This window comes from Penaeus chinensis, chromosome 36 (genome assembly GCF_019202785.1).
Source record: "Penaeus chinensis breed Huanghai No. 1 chromosome 36, ASM1920278v2, whole genome shotgun sequence".
Lineage (NCBI taxonomy): Eukaryota > Metazoa > Arthropoda > Malacostraca > Decapoda > Penaeidae > Penaeus > Penaeus chinensis.
The window spans coordinates 9925954-9943453 of NC_061854.1; the positions used below are offsets into that span (position 1 = coordinate 9925954).

A 17500-nucleotide genomic window follows, 5' to 3' on the forward strand; every position below is an offset into this window, starting at 1 on the left:
TTAATCTTTTGTATTCTTGCATTCCTCTAACCTGGCTCTCACATTCAGCAACTTTAGAAAAACAAAATTTCTCTAGAAAGAGTCTGCTGAAAATACTATATAATAATTTCAGTTTAATGTAACTTAAGATTAAGAATATCCTATGTCATTTGAAAATTTAAATTTGAAAAATAAAAAATATATTGCTTTGGTAGGTCCTAGTCATTATTAATAAATACTTTTTTTATATTTGCCATTTCACATTATCAGCTTCTCATTCCAACAAATGTTTTTTATTCAACATGTTTCAATTCTAAAAAGGATGTTAATTACACAATCTAATGCCATTGAAAAGTACACCAACCTACTTTACTTGATTCTTTGAACATCTAAATGCAGAAAGATTCAAATGCCTGTTCTTGGAAAAAGAAAAATTCCATCCCGTGCTGGCATTCAACCAAGCACATTAACTCTTGATCCTCTAAATAGAAAATGGTCATAATGAAAAACTTTTTTTTTTTTTAATTTATTTTCTCATTTGTTGTTTAAATTCTGGATGGGTACAACATCTGAAAGAAAGAGATACATTAATGAGTAACCATTTGTTATGAAAATAAGGGATTTTCAAATATGCATTCATGATTTTAAGTCAGACAAGTAATCTACAGTAAATTTAATAAAATCAATTTATATACAATTTCTAGGACAATGGAGTTTTATGCTATATAAAAAATATATAATTCTAAAACAATGAACGTAACAAAATATTTAAGATACTCACAACTCTGATCCTCTTGCCCATGGCAGTAGCTGGAAGGTTGCTAGAGAACTTCGCACGTACGCAGCCAGAGTTACCGTGAATGCGGGTCACCTTGCCCCAGAGGACACGCAGTCTGCTCTTGCCACCAGTGGGGACAGAGGTCTTATTCTTGCACTGAAAATAAAAATACATAATTAAATGTCACTGTACAAATAACATTGTAGCTGAATAAACAGGGTTGGAACATATCCAATAACACAGCTTCCAAACTAGAAGTTATACAAGTCACCACTTCCCTTGTGGTTACTGTAGTTGGGATCTTGATCAAGCAAACTCTGGAACAATCAGTGTCCAAGTGCATTCATCCAGAGCCACTAAACAAACTAGTCACTGAATGAATTTATTTCTATGACTTCCAGTCTTAATTCAACAATCATATCATGACAAAAGTAGAATAGGAAACTACATAAAGGGGAAAAAATAATAATAATCACTTTCACTTCTCAATATTCATTCCCTTTCAACCAATTTGTTTGCATAAAAGTAGATCAAAGATTATTACAGTAATAGGTGGTACACACTGCAATGCTTTTAACTGAAAATTCACTGAAATGTACCAGTCCTACATGACTGGCCATGTTTTCTGTACAGCATGGCTAAGTCTAGAACCTTCCTCAAATGGAGAAGTACAGCAGCATTGCAGCAAATGAGTATGTAAATTAATGAAAACCTGACTATAATCACAACCAGTTGCATTATCAACAGTTATGAGAACTACAACAGGTTGTGGAACTGGGTACCCTGGTTTATTAGTGAACGAAACATTCCTCAAGGTGTACAATAACAGAAACTGCCATACATGGTTTGCAATTGGGAAAACCTAAAGCCTCATTTCAGTGAGAGACTGGTGTTGCTAGTCTTCATCTTGGAATACATGCAAACATCACTTACAACAGCAATGCTACACATGTTACAGCACTATTGGCAAAGGTTTGCCTCCACCCCTATTCTTATGAATTGCACTCAAACTGACATCTCATTTTGTTTGACTGTTTTACATAATTATGAATCAACTTACAATTATATTATGGAGAAGCAATCAATACACTGTTAGTTACCAACATTTTAACCCAGAACCAATGGGTATGGCATGTATGCACATGCCATGCCCACTTTGACTTGACTTTATTGTTTATACACATAGATGGCTATACTTGTACGAAGTTACCAATGAACCAATTATGAGCAATACTTGTCTCACCTGTTAATATTTTGGAAAGTCAAGGAAAAGGAGAATCTTATTTTGCCACTGCTAATGTAAATAACATTATTGTAATTATAAGGTCTATAACAAAAATGACAATCCAAATTTATAAACCTAGTAAAAAAAAGTTTTTCCTGCAAATTCAATGATCAGTAAGGTCACAAGGTCTACTAACTTACTCCTTTCTGACTAAGCACTTAGCAGAGCCATCTATGTGCAGGAACATTCCACAAGAAAAATCTAAAATGAGCACAGCATTTTCCCGGCAACATTGAGTTAAACTTGCAAATGAAATGATAAATCACTGGGAAAAAAAGCTGAAAAACTGTATGCACTACGCAACTTTGTCTTACTTCTCCCTTCATCTGGCAATATTGGCTTCAAACGTCTTTTTTCTTAAGCTTAAGATCACATTTTATCAATCTAAAAAATGAAGGTAACAAATAATACTGAGTTTACACATTAATATCTAATTATGAATCACATAACATCACCACCTACGGATGGAATTATATACAACTGCTAGTTTTGTCATTGGAGGAGTGATTATAGTTAGGTTTTCATTATGGATAGATGCATTGAACACAAAGTTGCTCACAGCAGCAAAGCAACAGCAAATTGTTTCCTCTCCTTAAGCTACCATACACTTCAAATTCCTTCATTCCTTCAGAGAAAATGTCTTCTATGACGACTTTTAAAAATACAAGGGGGATCAGATTGCACATTTCATATTGCAGAATGTGTACTTGTGTAGAAATACTAGCATTTCCAGGTCATGCATAGCATTAAGCCAGTTTCACAAGCCTTCAACTCTATAATCAGACCAAGCTGGGATTACTGGGTAAATACTGATCTTTCGTCTGTGTCCATCTCAGAAGTTTGATTATTAACCTGTATCTGAAGGGCCATGCCTGTAGCTGTCATAACAAACAGACAATGCCAGGTATGGTAATAGGCATCACAGCATGCTACAGCATACCAAGTGGATAGATCTGCTACATGTAGCAGACTCCCAGGCCAAATGGCAAGAGGGTCATCAGAAGTCACCAGAGTCAGTGACACTGCAAGATTTCGGATACCATCATTGAGGGGTTAATGTAAAGTTCTATCAAAAAAATACTAGGCCAGCCTAGCCACAACAAGCCTTGGAGATGCAACCAAAACAGGAGAGTGAGCAGCCGGAGATGACTAAGGGACAGGGATGAGTGGGTTGTGGAACTTTTCATTTACAGCCCGTGTGTGTTCTGGTTGTTTAGTAAGTAGCTTTGTGTAATTAATAAAGGTTTTTGACTCACTCCCTAAACATTCAGCCAAAAAAGTTCAGGGGTATTTATAGGAAAATGAGAACATGAGTCTTGAAGTTTCCTAGTAGATGGGGGTACATAGCACTTTGTAATTGAAAAAGCAATTGGTAAGCCCCTCATCACTGGACTGCAGACTTAATAGCATGATTTCAGAAGGACATTCCTTACACAACACATTCCCTTTCCTTTCTGCATGTCAATTTTGAATAAACCTGCATCATGTTGCTGTTCACTTTGCAATCTGGTTCAGGTCAACCAATCTCCCCTAAGGTATTTTTTGGCAATTTTAGTAAAGAAGCATGAGATGCTTCTAAAATGGAAAAACATGCAAAGTGGGGAAAGACATACCACATTAAAATAATGGTGCCAAAATGTAAAGAACCCATGCAACTCAGAACATGGAATCCAGCAAAATAGCATGCATACTATTATCTATCATCTGATACACATTACATGTAACATCACATTAATTTACCATACTTTGTTTCCAGACCATATTAAGTACTATTCCATTTTATTAGTCTAACCAACTTCTTCCATTCATTCACATTTTATGCACTATAAAATTTGGTGTACAAACTTGTGCTGAGAGTGTAATGAAACGGAGGAGAGGCTTTGGTAGTGGGGATTTATCACAAAACAATATGGAGAAAAAAACTGATATGCTTTCTTAATTGCCACAGGACCATGGACTCCTTACATACAACATTACAGGATCCAAAGTGCATTCACCAATGCAAATTTGATATCAAACACTTCTACACCTTTTTCTTTATGCAGCAGCAGAGCTCTACCCATCCCTTGGTTAAATTAGGCATTTCTTTATTTTCACGTTATAGTATAATATAATATGATAATATAGTGCAAGGAATTGTTTGTACGAGGAACTGTTGTAACCCAATCCCTCTGGGGAAAATGAATAAAAAAAAAAAGGGGAAAATACTGTGCTCATTTTTTATATTTTTTGTAAAATATGTCTACACACAGATGGCTCTGCTAGTAATTAGCCACAAAGGAGTCAATTAGTAGACTGTGACCTTACCCGATTTGAATTGGCGGGAAAAATGCATTTTCTACTAGTGTTCTGAATATCAAGTGTTATTTTTATCATAAACAAATCAAAGAAAAGGGTAAATGGGCAAGACAGGCAGTACTCTTAATTGGCTCACTGGTGACTTAGTACATGTGTAGCCATCTGTGTAATAACAATCAAACTAGTAACACAGTGAGCATGACATGAACGTACATGTCATGCTTGTCGGCATTGGGTTAAAATCATAATTTGTGTGGGGGTCCTCTACAGTATTATTTAAAGCAATCTAAAAGGATACGAGATAGTGTAACCACCTACTTTTGACTAGTAATAACCAAGTATGCATAAAACTAGTAATTGTTAAACTAATTGCAGCTGCCTGAAACCCAATTCCCTATTACCCAAGCCAACAAACCTGGAGATAATACTAGGAATCCATAAGCAATCACCATGTGAAACATATACCTTCTTAACCCAATGGCGACGGGTCACGGCTATCGCCGTCATAACAATACGCACGATGTGAGGCGTGCGGCTGTCCGCAGCGGCGCCGCGCCAAAACGCCCCGAGGCAATGATTCGGCTTGATGGACCGATATCACGCGCTCAGAGTCGGCGCGCTGCCGCCGTTCGCCAGAGCGTAGTTTTTTTTTAATTTGCTATACCCGGCGCCATTGGGTTAACAAGTATCTTTGGATTTTCCAACTTGAGGTCATGATAGTAGCAACAGGAGGTTAATGTTACCGAGAGCAATGCACACAGAAATACACACTACTGTTTTATATAGAAGTCAAACAAAGGTACATGTGCTATGGCCTCATATTTATCGTGCAGTGACGAAATATCCACTGCATATCACTGCTAAGTGACCCAAGTTCACAATACTCTCACACTGATAGTTTTATTGTCACAACCCTAACCTTTCCTACCTTCTATTTACTCCCCCCCCCCCCATTTATTAGCACTTCATGCCTATTTAAAGAAAACAATATTTTGGTAATTTCGCAGCAAATATGAAGCCGATGCAACTGTACGTGTCTACTTCCTTTTATCTCAGTGCATCGCTCTCAGGAACATTAACCACATTTTCTAAACATTGTGGCAGTTTGTATTAAGTGTTAATAGAGGTGGGGGCACAGGGGGGGGTTTGCTCCCCCTAACTAGGGAATAGGAGGAGTTAGAAAGGTTAAATGTGTTTTCTTGTTTAGCATGATACCCAAGTTTTAGGACCATCTCTGGAGGGTATTTAGCTCTTGTTAACAAATACCCAACAACATACTTGGAAGCTGAACCTTAAGTAATATGCTTTACCTTGTAGACGTATACTGCGCGCTTGCCAACGTAGAACTTGCCATCGTCCTTGTTCTTGCAGCCCTCAATCTTCAGGAGAGCAGTGTTCTCATACTGGTTGCGCTGACCACGCTTGTAGCCAGTGAACACAGCCCTGGCATAAAGCCTGTAGAAGGAAATTAAAATTAAATTGCTACTAGTAACACAAACAAAAAATCCTATCATCAAATTTCAAAAACATTATTGTGGAAAGCTTGAACAATATATTCATGGTAAATGAGCGAAACACCCGCAGGTTTCCACGTGCCAAGGGACACCATCCCGTTCCCTCTTGTTTATGCGTAAGTATCGAATGGCAATTGCATGTGCATGCTCGTCTTTTTACAAGTTCGTATCACATCCTTATAAGCCACAATATATCTGTTTCGCCATCTGTAGTTATAAAATCTACATGTTTAACATTCAACTCCATTCCTTTCATGTCGACTTCAAGTACATCTTACTATAAACAAGGAGGAATACGGAGTCGTGTATAAAAGATTGTATTTCCGCAGTGAAATTCAAATGTTACCATTTTCGACTATATAAACTAAAATAAATTTCAACGAGACATACCTTCCGGGTCCGGCACCTTTCTTCACCATTGTTCTGCAAAAGAAAAAAGACAAACTTCGTAAAATCGTTCACAACACTTGCTGGTCTCGGGATCACACATCCCCACCCTATTTCATCTTTGATCATCCAGAGATATTACATATATACCACCCTCTCGCTCCATTCTACTTCAAGACTGACATTACAAAATATTATTTAAAGCATTTAACGATCATTTTGTAAATCTTTAAGATCTTACGACTGAAATTTCAAATCGTAACACGCCAGCGGACAACACACCTCGGACACAATGTTTACGAAAAGGACGGCTCAATGTGGGGGAAGCGGTACGTCACTTTGCGAATGTAATGATCTATTTCACATTCTAGCCGACGACTTTCAGTTAGGTATATTTATTTTCTAGTAATTATAATTGCATAATCTTATGTGTTTATAATTTATATCATGGATAATATTTTGAAACGATGATAATATTTTATTTATCTTATAGATGTACCGCCTAAAAGCGCTCAAGACTAGCGGATAAATTATCAACGTATTTTACGACGTTGGCTTCATTAATATTCTTAGTTGATTTTGGCTCTCTTTCTCTGTATTTAAAAGTATTATATATCTCCACTACTATCAGTAATAAATGAATGTAAATCTACTTAATAAGATGTAACTACAAGTCTATTTAAAGTGACAAATCTACCCGCATTCAAACCAATACCTTCTCTGCAGCGGCTCTCGCTATACTTAGCGTAAACAAACAGTCGGGAAATATGGCGGAAGACTGTCAAGTAGCTCCGTCTTTTCCAACAGAGTCAATTAAAGTGATTGCAGAGAGCATAGGGATTTCAACAGTAGGCGACGATGTAGCTAAAGAATTGTCAGAGGAGGTCACCTTCAGATTAAAGATCCTAATTCAGGTATGGAAGAGAGAGGGAGCGCGGACTCCTCAAGGGTTCTCATCTAATTCTAGCTTGAGATTCGTAGCGTCATTAAAATAGGTCTCTTCATTCACACTAGCCCTCTGCATACGTAAATCCATGAGGAAATTACGGGGTTATAAGGTAATTCTTATTAAAGTATGGAGCATAACTGCATTCAAAGGCAATAATAGTTCGATGTAAAGTCTTACAGCTTTTACCCGATTCCTTACAATTTAAATTTATTTAGTATTTAGTAGTACATTACACAGTCAATATAAAGAGTACTGCCATGCTGTCAAATACTGCTGGTACAGTATTGTTATTATGAATTCCTCTAATACTTTATATTCCCATCCTGAATGGGAACAGTTGATGTCCTGTCATGTCAAAGCAAAAAATCCCAGACACTGCGTGATACCTAATTATGCCAGTAATCAATGTCCCAATCACCTGGGTGATCTCTTGCACACCCAAGTGCAAGCCAGAGAAATAATAAGCACATGCAAATGAACCTCAGTCTTTCCAAATGTTATTGAAAATATTGGTTAAAGTGTAGGAGATCAACACACGGAATATTTCAAAGGATAAGTTTAAAAACTATATGCGCTCACATGTCATACCTATATAAGCATTTGAATATTGTACTGCAACCAGACTTTTGCAAGTTGCTCACAATATTTACAAGGCTTAAGTATACACCAGCTAGGAAAATATGTCAAATATGGGAGTCTGGGTTAGTAAGGTGCTTGTAACCTAAGGCAATTATCTATGGTAGTTTGTGCATTTCGGATGAGGTTCATTTGCTTGTTGGTTCGAGTTGGAGATTTGATAGAGGTGATACTGTTATAAACTTTAATCAGGATTTTACCCAATTGTCCCAAAATACTTACATGTTCTATTTAGTGTGGGGTATAGGCATGTCTCTAGGGATTAATTCTTATGTGTTTGAATGCCAGAGAATGAAAGGAATCCATCATATTGTAGTTTTTTGATTATATAAGTAGGTCACTTTGATAGTGTCCAGAATAAGGTCAGTAATGACATTTTTTTAGGAGTAAATACTGTTAGAAAACATGTATGAAATTAGCAGTTATTAACCGTTAAAGTCCTGTTCACCACAATAGTACCTAGTCACATTTTGTACAACCAGTCCTATTCCCTATGACTGTGAAAGGCTCATTAAAAACTGGCAAGATTTTTTTCCCCACAACTTTTCCATTATGATTAAAATATTTATAGTATCCACTAATGTATCTAACACTTTTTGGCAAATTTCCTTCAATTACCACCATACCCCCACTTCCCCATGTAGGCCCTTCTCTGCCGGACCAACACATAGTTCTGCTTTTCTCCCTCTGACTTCTTGTGAAAGAAATTAAGTGAATAACAAGGTAATACTTCTTTTACTGTAAGAAAGACCAAGTTACGTGTTTTCAAGGCCCTGATACTGCCAGTTTTACTTTATGGTAGTGAAACTGTGATGCTATCTTGTGCTCTGGAATCTTGTCTTGATACCTTTTGTAACAGATCCTTGCGCCGGATCATGGGGCACAGTTGGCGGGACCATGTGTCCAACCAACGACTGCACCGTGAGAACGGTACAGGACCTGTTACTTGCACAATCCGTAATCGCCAACTCAGGCTATACGGCCACTTGGCTCGATTCCCGCAGGATGATCCTGCCCATCAGGTTGTCTCTGTCTGTGACAATCCTGGGTGGAGGAGGCCTGTGTGACGACTAAGAAGGTCGTGGCTGGGGCAGATCGATCAAACCTGTCGTGAGGAACTAGAGCTGGTCCGGGCCCCTGCCTGGCGGCTCGCCATGAGGGACCCTTGTAGGTGGAAACAAAAGGTGGATGCGGCTATGCGCCCCTGCTGGCGTTAGCTCCCAAATGATGATGATGATATTTTCTTTGGCAAAGCCTCCAAACCTAGATCTTTTCCTTTTCCCACATTCCAATTCACACACCATACTATGTATCACAGAGTTATCTTCTTGTATATCATTGTCTTTTAACTATCTATGATTTTGATTAATTGTGAATATAATTAGATATGAATTTTGTTGTTTTATGTGCTGGAAAAAGATATTTTATGTATGTTATTTACATATTCATATTATTATATCCTGATTTTCGTTCCTATGGGAGGAGTAATTGTTATAAATATTTCAACTTTGCCCTCAAATGAGCAGGAGGGTGCATATTGGGATTTCCAGTCTCACAAGGATTTGGTGGGTGATACAGTAGATTGGCTTCCAAATTGGGAGTTTTTTTGTCAAATTGCATTGGCTTTGTCAAGATCCACATAAACCTAGCCTGCAATCTTCTCCCATTGGTGTCAGTTGTAATACCTCAGAGGCCAGCAAGCCTACTCTACATAAATTCTCAAGATAGAATGTGGACTGGTTCTTTATTTAATACTTTTGTTAGGCACCCATAAGTGCAATTATGAACTGTTATTTATAACGTATTAGGTATACTCCACATCCTTTGGAAAAATCTGTGTGTTCCCAGGCAATGGGTCTATATACCCTCGGACTTGTTTTGCCCAAGAGAAGCTGCCATTTCAATCTGTCTCCTTTTTATAATGTCACCTTTTGAGGTACCACATAAATAGAATATATCTATATCCCCCCTCTCCCTCCCCAAAAAAGAGAGCCTTGTAAATGGTTGTAAAATGTAATTGATTGTCCAAATGAACAAAGAATATTTTATGTAATCAAATTGAAATACATAATTTGTTTCTTTGCTTTACCAAAGATGATGCCTACTGTCATCATCCACAATCCATTTTTGTCTACAATAAAATGATAAATTATTTTGAAAGATAAGGAGGATTTGAGGCATCCTCATGCATTTGAAATATGTTTTAGTAAACTAGGAATAGTTTTAGTTGCTGTAGCTGCTAAAGGAGACAAAAACCTAAGTTTATTAATTCTTCACATTTTTTCTCCTCCTTTTTTGAGCATTTTTACAGTCAGACTTGGAAGCCTTACAGTCATTCCCAACAAGAGAAACAGCAACAATGTTAGTAAAAGCACTTTCATTATTATTGCTACTTAAGATGCGTACAGTGAAATGGGTGTAGAATCATGGGTCACAGTCAGACAGTTAACAACAAATTGCCAAGAAACCCAAAATTTGTTTCGTGTGCCTTCGGGCTAGTACAATGGTAACATGCCGGCCTCTCATCCGAGGGGTCGGCAGTTTGCGCCCCGCCCAGGTGCAAGAAGTTGCAATTGTCGCCTGGAGGTTACTGCTGTGGCTGGGCACCACGGCGGGTAAGGACTAAGCCGAGTCAGCACCAGCTGACACACATTAGCGAGTCGACATTAGTCGACACAGGCCGGGCTCCTTTCATTGGCATAGCCCGGGCGAAGCTTAGCTTCGCATATCGGACTTATCCTTAGTTACATGTTTATGAAAAGCTGTTTCGTGGTAGGTTGCTATCATTTTTTGTCCCAGCATTTTACCCAATAGTTTCCTTTAACTTCAGAGACCCCACATTTAATGTATTTAAGTGGAAAATTTTTAACAGTGAAATTTAAACTAAATTCAGTATTACTATGTTGTGAAAATATTTTTATTGCAAGGTAATTATCTAAAACATCAGCTGTATGAAAATTTTACTTTTATAATGATTATGATAATACCTCTGGAGTATGATTACAGTTTTGGATAGACATACACTGTAAAGTAAGTAGCGTAGGAAATTGACATGTGATTATCTCTTAGGCACTTTTGGTCTGTGATCTACTTATCTTAAACTGAAATTAGAATAGCTTGCTTTTAAGTCTTAGAAATAAAAAATTATATTGTAAAAATGTGGCCTACTTTTCATCAGAAACACTGTGCATCATTAGGCTTACATAATTTTTTATTAATTAGTTTGTGTCTGTTTATGTCTATGTCATAAAAGAAAGACATTTTAGAATTCATAGATTCCATGTACTGCTTACTTAATGTTAACTGTATGTCTACTAATGTAACTATATCACCATTAATCTACTCAAAACCTCAGAAACATTTATGGAGAGCTAATAATATACTAACCTAGTGTTTTGCTTGTATGGAGGTTGTTTGCCATCAGTTTGGGTTCAAATTATTTTAAAGTTCAGTTATGAAACACATGCTAATAATGAAAGTAGAGGCATGCTACAGAAACTATAAAATACATAACTTACTTAGTCTCTTTAAATTTAACCTAATTGAACGTTGTTACTATTAACCTATTTCATTTCCATTTGCCAAGACTTCTTTGTACTTTGTCACTCTCTATTTTACAAAATAAGATATTAGTTATCTCGATCTTACATGTTACCATATTGCAGTAATTCTTGATATTGCCTTTACTTTTCTGGGAACATTTTCTCATTCATATAACCTGTGTTAATTGTAATATTAAAGTGCTCTATTAAAGTACCACAATTGTATAAGTATATATTACAAAAGGTATACCAGTGTCTTATATTTGCTAGGGGAAGATGATATCCTGAAATACTTCTTTAATCTACAGCTCTAAGCCTACTATTACTTTATGCTTTCAGTATTCATATATTATTAAATCATTAATTGCACATATTAAAACTTTATAGTCAGTGTACTATATAATGCCACCCACTCCACCTGCTAGCTATATGGGTATATTGCAGTAACAGTAGTAAACTAATTTCCAAGTATACAGACATTAGGTGTAGGAACTACTATATGCTTTTAATATTCCATCTGAAAACAGTGCATACAAAAACATCATAAAGCATGTAGTAAACAAATTTGAAAATATTGAAAAGCATATATCAGTATGGAAATAAACTAAGAAATAAATATATACTCACTGATTTGTGTGTGTGTGTATGTGGGTGTGGGTGTTTTAAGTGTTTGTTGGGACTGATATAGATTTTTTCATCTTTCCAGGATGGAATGAAAAATATGCATCATGGCAAGAGAAAACGTTTCTCAACTGCTGATTTTGATCATGTATTAAAATTAAAAAATATAGAGGTAAGTTTGATGAAACCCAGTATTTTCCAATGACAATATCAGACAAAGATTTGTAATTAGGTTTTTTTTGGGGGAAATATTTGTTTAATTGTTGTGCTTAAATTCTGATACTCTATGTTTTTCTTTTTTCTTTTTTTCTCTCTCTCTGTAATAATATATATAATATTTTTCCAGCCACTGTATGGTATCCATCCTGGAGAACATATCCCCTTCAGATTTGCTTCTGGTGGAGGACGTGAACTCCACTTTTTAGAGGATAAAGAACTTGAAATTAACGAAATGGTATCATCATCAACACCACGGCTTCCACTACAGATGACAGTCAAACGTTAGTTATTTTACAGTTTCAGAATCACGAGACACTAGTGTCATTGGTCATTCATTTAGAAGTAACAAAGTTTAACCCCTCCCAGATAGGTAAAAGGTAACAATGCAGCACTCCCAGGCAGGTATATTTTTGGATACATCCGAATTAGTGGGTAATAGTAAGAGAGAACAAAGAGGATGTGTGGAGTTAAGAAGAGACTGAGTTCCAGGGAGAGTTTAAAAAACACTTAGTATAACATTACTCCCTGCTGTTAACAGATGGACAAATCTAGTTCTCAGGCACTAAGCAACAAGAATGGGTAACTTGTAAATGGTACGGATACAAAAAATAGTGATTGAGTACCTATAGATGCTTCTTGGTAACCAGTTTCTCACACATGCACTACAAAACATTTTAACATTTTCTTCTCTCATAAGTTTTTAAAGTAGTAGCCATTTTCAAGGGGTTAAAGTAATTCCAGAGGGGTAGCAGTTACATTACTGATATTGCAGTGTATGACTACTGATGTGAAAATCTGAGGCCATGCATACTGATATCTTTCTCTTTCTTAAATAGCACATTGGCTGGCCATTGAAGGTGTACAGCCTACTATACCAGAAAATCCTCCGCCAATTACTAAGGATGCTCAGAAGAAGGACTCTGTGGATCCAGCAGCTAAACTGTCAGCTCAGCAGGAGAACAAGGATCAGAAGCATATTCATGGGTGAGTCTTCTTTGTGAATTTCCTGTATCCCATTTTTAAGACTAAATTTATTGACCCTTAATCTTAATGTATATACATTGGTCATGAAAGTAACATGAATTGATATGAATTATTTTTTAATGTAATTGTAATCAATTAAGCTTATTTTAAAATTTACCCAATGTGTTTTCCCATTAGCCGAGGCATGAAGAGCATTGAGACAGTAAAGGTGAAGCAGTTGGCTACTCATGAACTTTCCGCAGAACAACAGCTTTATTACAAAGAAATCACTGAAGCTTGTGTTGGTTCTGATGAGCCTAAAAGAGGGGTAAGGGAGGCAAATGCTTCTTTAGTTCTTTTAGTATTGAAATTAGTCATTGGTCGTAATTTCTGAACTTTGGTGTTTATTATATGAATTAAAATATCATTAGGTCCATTTAAAATAACATCATTACAGGGAAATTAACAGAGATAACTTGCTCTCTTCATCCATTTTATAATTTTTCCAATGGGGATATTAAACCCCTACGATCTGGATGACGTGACCATCACACCATGAAAATATTTTGCTTGAAGGGCAAGTGACATGAACACACCATCATGGGAAAATCTGGTTATGGGTGGTGGTTATGTGAACTTGCTGTCATGAGCATTTCAGCTGAAGGCCGCAGCGAGAGGAAAGACTCACCTTGAGTGCACAAACCTCTCGGAGGATGGTTAGGAAGGGGCTTTTGCTTTATTTCCATCGACAAACCAGTATGGAATATACTGTCCATGAGCCATGATTGCTGGCTCCAGGGAAGAATATATTTGCATTCTCAGGATCCTATTCCTGGCTGCTGTGACAGGCAGCACAGGTTGTATTACAGATAATTGACTATTACAAAAAAAAAAACACATACACACACACACACACACACACACACACACACACACACAAAACAGAAAGAGAAAATAACATTTCAAAGGGGAGGCATTGCACATGAGTGGCTGATCAAGTAAGCCTAATGACCATATTTTGGGCTATATGATGGCAGTGAAGCATCCAGATCCAATGGGTTAATTGCTTTAATTCTTTTCTATAGGAAAGTGATTTTTTGCTAACTTTTAATGAAATGTAAAAATAGCTATCTTGAAGATTGAGTATACTTCTTAATAATAGTTATTTCTAGGAATTTTCATTAGTAAGATTTTTTTGGGCCAAAGTATTAATACATAATTTCCTTCTTTCCAGGAAGCACTTCACAGCTTGGCCTTTGACCCAGGTCTCCACCAGATGGTCCCAAGGTTGTGTACTTTCATTGCTGAGGGCATTCGGGTGAATGTTGTACAGAAGAACCTGGCACTTCTCATCTACCTTATGCGAATGGCTAAGGCATTGTTAGACAATCAGACTCTTTATTTGGAAAAATATGTAAGTTTTCAATCAAGTAAAGCATTTTTAAAAAGTTGGGGGTTATGGAAAAGGGTTTGGTTGAAAAATAGTATGTAGTATTCTTAACACCTAAATGTACTGGTGAAAATTAAATGAAAATTGTGACTCAACACCGATTTTCATTACTTTATTTCAGATGCATGAACTGGTACCATCAGTGATGACATGCATTGTGAGTCGACAGTTGTGCATGAAGCCAGACATGGATAATCACTGGGCTTTAAGGGATTTTGCTGCCCGCCTTATTTCACAAATTTGCAAGAATTACAACACAACCACGAATGGCTTGCAGACTCGAATTACAAGGGTGTTTTCTCGCTGTCTTAATACAGAAAGGACTCCCCTGTCTTCTGTATATGGTGCAGTTGCCGGTAAGTAAGGATGTGAATCTTTCTTTTACCCAGTATTTGAATGGAAGATACTAAACTACTAGATTTCAGAAATGTTGTGTATTATGTATTACAACAAAGGATTTTTACTCATTAACCTTGAAGAAAATAAACCATAGAGCTTGAGTCAAAAATATGAAATCCAGTGTTTATAAGTTTTACTTATCATATCCATAAAGAACACTTCATTCATATATTAGATTTTACTATTGTATATCAAATTGCAATTTAATACATATTAGATTTGACCATTAACCCAAAACTGATGGACTTGGCATGTGCATACTTTGACTTTACTTTATTAATTGTTTCAGCACATAGATGGCTCCAATGACTACTACTTGTCTGTTTACCCTTTGCATTCATTTTCAAAAATATTTTATGTCTTCTAATATTGTCAATAACATTATTGTAATTAGAATGTCTATAATTGAAATAACACCATCTATATTGATAGCATTAGTAAGAAAAAAAAAACATTTTTCCCATAAATTCAAGGAAAGGTTAAGTCAAGTAAGGTCACAAGGTCTACTAATTGACTCCTTTGTGGCTAAGCACTTGCAGAGCCATCTATGTGCAGAGACATTTCACAAAAAATTGTAATATGAGCACAGCATTTTCCCGGTAATGTTAGGTTAACATCTTATCCTATTCACAATATGCTCTCTCCACTATAAGAATGCATTAGCATTTGATTAGATGCCATAACAAAATGAGTATCAGACATTTGATATGTTGTAGGAAGTATTTAAGTCTTTTTCAAACCTTAGTACCAAAAAAAATCCTTTTCTTATTTTGTGATTTGTTTAAAGAGTTTGTTATGAACTACAGTTTATCCTAGACAAAACTGAAGAAAGTACTGTGTGCTTTGAACTATGGCTAAAACAGGTGCTCATGGCATTGATACTATATTATCTTAATTTTTTTATACTTTATATTCAAAGAATGTGTAAATCTAATGGTCTATAATTTTAGACAAATTTAAATGTAAGTAGAGGCATTTTAATGGTGTCCTTGCTTCAAATTTTGTGATTTGTTGAGGGAAATTGCACAGAATATATACATTTTGGTCACAATGTAAATAAGGAAAGTACAATTATTTGCATAAATGATACTGGAACTGTTTGTCCATGGTGTTCATTGAGTAACAAATGACAATAGGTTTCAGATAAGAAAAGATATTTGATTATTAGTTTGGTGTGTGCAGTAGTAGTATTGTATGTCTTAACCTAATGGATCTGGTTGCATCACGGTAATCAAACACCTAAAATCTGGGCATGAGGCTTACTTGAGCAGCCGCTGGATGGCTGCTTGTAGGCCATGCACATGCAAACACATGTGTGCAGTGGCAAGACTCAGTGCCTCCTGTTCTGCAAGAGCATTTTTAGCTTTTTGGCCATTTTCCAATGCCCATATTTGCTGTTTGATTTGCTTTAACCAGATAGTTATATTTTCTTTGCATAGACTCCAATCATCTCTCTAGGTAGTGTACAGCTCATGCAAGGAAAACAAGACTGTGTAACACTATATTACTTTTTTTTTCTTCTTCTTTCTTCTTCTTTTCTGCGTAATATTCATTTTTCTGTAATACAACCTGCATTGCTGCTCATGGCGCCAGGAATACGATGCCGAGCATGGAAATGGCATCTTCCATGGAGTTGGCGCTCTTCCAGTCACCTTTCACGGACATTTCACTCCACCCTCATTTATTGATGGGAATAATGCAAGATCACATATAAGTAAAATAAATCTCCCAATAGGTTTGTGCACTTGTGGCTCACAATGACAGGTGCGCATCACCCGGCCTACAGACTGAAAAACATTATGATGATCAAGCTTGGTTCTTTTCTGATTCTGAAATAAAGATCTTTTAGCCCACATCTTTTTTCCTCGAAGAATATTGAAATTGAAATCTATTGTTTCCCATCATGGTAATGTGGATAAAGGAATCAGTTTTCTCTTATTACTGTAACATTATGATACACATAATGTTAATGGTGATAATGAAAAATAACATTATAGACAATAATAGCATTAGAAACAAACATGTTTTAAAAAATATCAAGGAATGGGGAAGTCAGGTCACATAGGGCTGATTAACTGACTCTATGGTGGCAAAGCACTTGTGGAGCTATCAGTGTGGAACAAAATTCACAGAAAACTACAGTCAACAGTACATGTACCCAGGCCATTGGGTTAAACCTTTTTACCAAATCACATCCCATGAGCAGTAATTACCTTGGAATAGTATATCATTCATTCCAAGGAAATGTTTATGAATGTGATTTATCTTTTTAATATATCCTTTCTGCTCAATTGTTTAAAGTTTTGTGTCTCTAACTATTACTCTTTATTTACAGGTTTGTCAGAACTTGGTCCTGAGGTGACGAAAGTATTTGTGTTACCCAAGCTTCGTGCATTAAGTGACAAGATTGAGCAGTGCATGGAGGGCATGAATGCCTATGACAAGAATGCTGCTTCCCACATCAAAGGCTTATTACTGGT

General features: G+C 36.4%; 2 protein-coding genes across 5 annotated transcripts in view; one reads left to right on the forward strand and one right to left on the reverse strand.

Moving 5' to 3' along the window:
* Positions 1–503: 503 nt before the first annotated feature.
* Positions 504–6579, reverse strand: LOC125045070 (60S ribosomal protein L35a-like). 2 transcript variants are annotated; one of them, XM_047642140.1, is made up of 5 exons: positions 6524–6579; positions 6245–6277; positions 5651–5795; positions 761–913; positions 504–548 (listed from the first exon to the last, which is right to left on the reverse strand). In XM_047642140.1, exons 2-5 carry the CDS (start codon positions 6271–6273, stop codon positions 525–527), a joined length of 351 nt encoding a protein of 116 aa, XP_047498096.1. In that variant the 5' UTR covers positions 6274–6277; positions 6524–6579; the 3' UTR covers positions 504–524. The 2 variants fall into 2 exon arrangements, with proteins under 2 accessions (XP_047498096.1, XP_047498095.1); XM_047642139.1 differs by having other exon boundaries at positions 6483–6546.
* A 416-nt stretch (positions 6580–6995) lies between these two features.
* Positions 6996–17500, forward strand: part of LOC125045034 (transcription initiation factor TFIID subunit 6-like) — a 14854-nt gene continuing 4349 nt past the window's right edge. Inside the window, exons 1-8 of one of the 3 annotated variants that reach the window (XM_047642071.1) lie at positions 6996–7155; positions 12075–12161; positions 12336–12489; positions 13045–13192; positions 13370–13499; positions 14406–14585; positions 14743–14977; positions 17356–17498. In XM_047642071.1, the coding sequence (XP_047498027.1) occupies positions 7009–7155; positions 12075–12161; positions 12336–12489; positions 13045–13192; positions 13370–13499; positions 14406–14585; positions 14743–14977; positions 17356–17498 (1224 nt within the window). In that variant the 5' untranslated portion in view covers positions 6996–7008. Of the gene's footprint in view, positions 7156–9841; positions 10188–10559; positions 10599–12074; positions 12162–12335; positions 12490–13044; positions 13193–13369; positions 13500–14405; positions 14586–14742; positions 14978–17355; positions 17499–17500 lie in introns of those variants that run through there. The other 2 variants (XM_047642073.1, XM_047642072.1) reach the window with 2 other exon arrangements.

Excerpts from the sequence above, each read along its gene's own strand:
- LOC125045070 (XM_047642140.1), bottom strand. The coding sequence starts at position 6,273 with ATGGTGAAGAAAGGTGCCGGACCCGGAAG. Across the intron at positions 5,796-6,244 it reads AAAGGTGCCGGACCCGGAAG|GCTTTATGCCAGGGCTGTGT; the intron begins GTATGTCTCGTT and ends TTCCTTCTACAG. Across the intron at positions 914-5,650 it reads GCGCAGTATACGTCTACAAG|TGCAAGAATAAGACCTCTGT; the intron begins GTAAAGCATATT and ends TTTTATTTTCAG.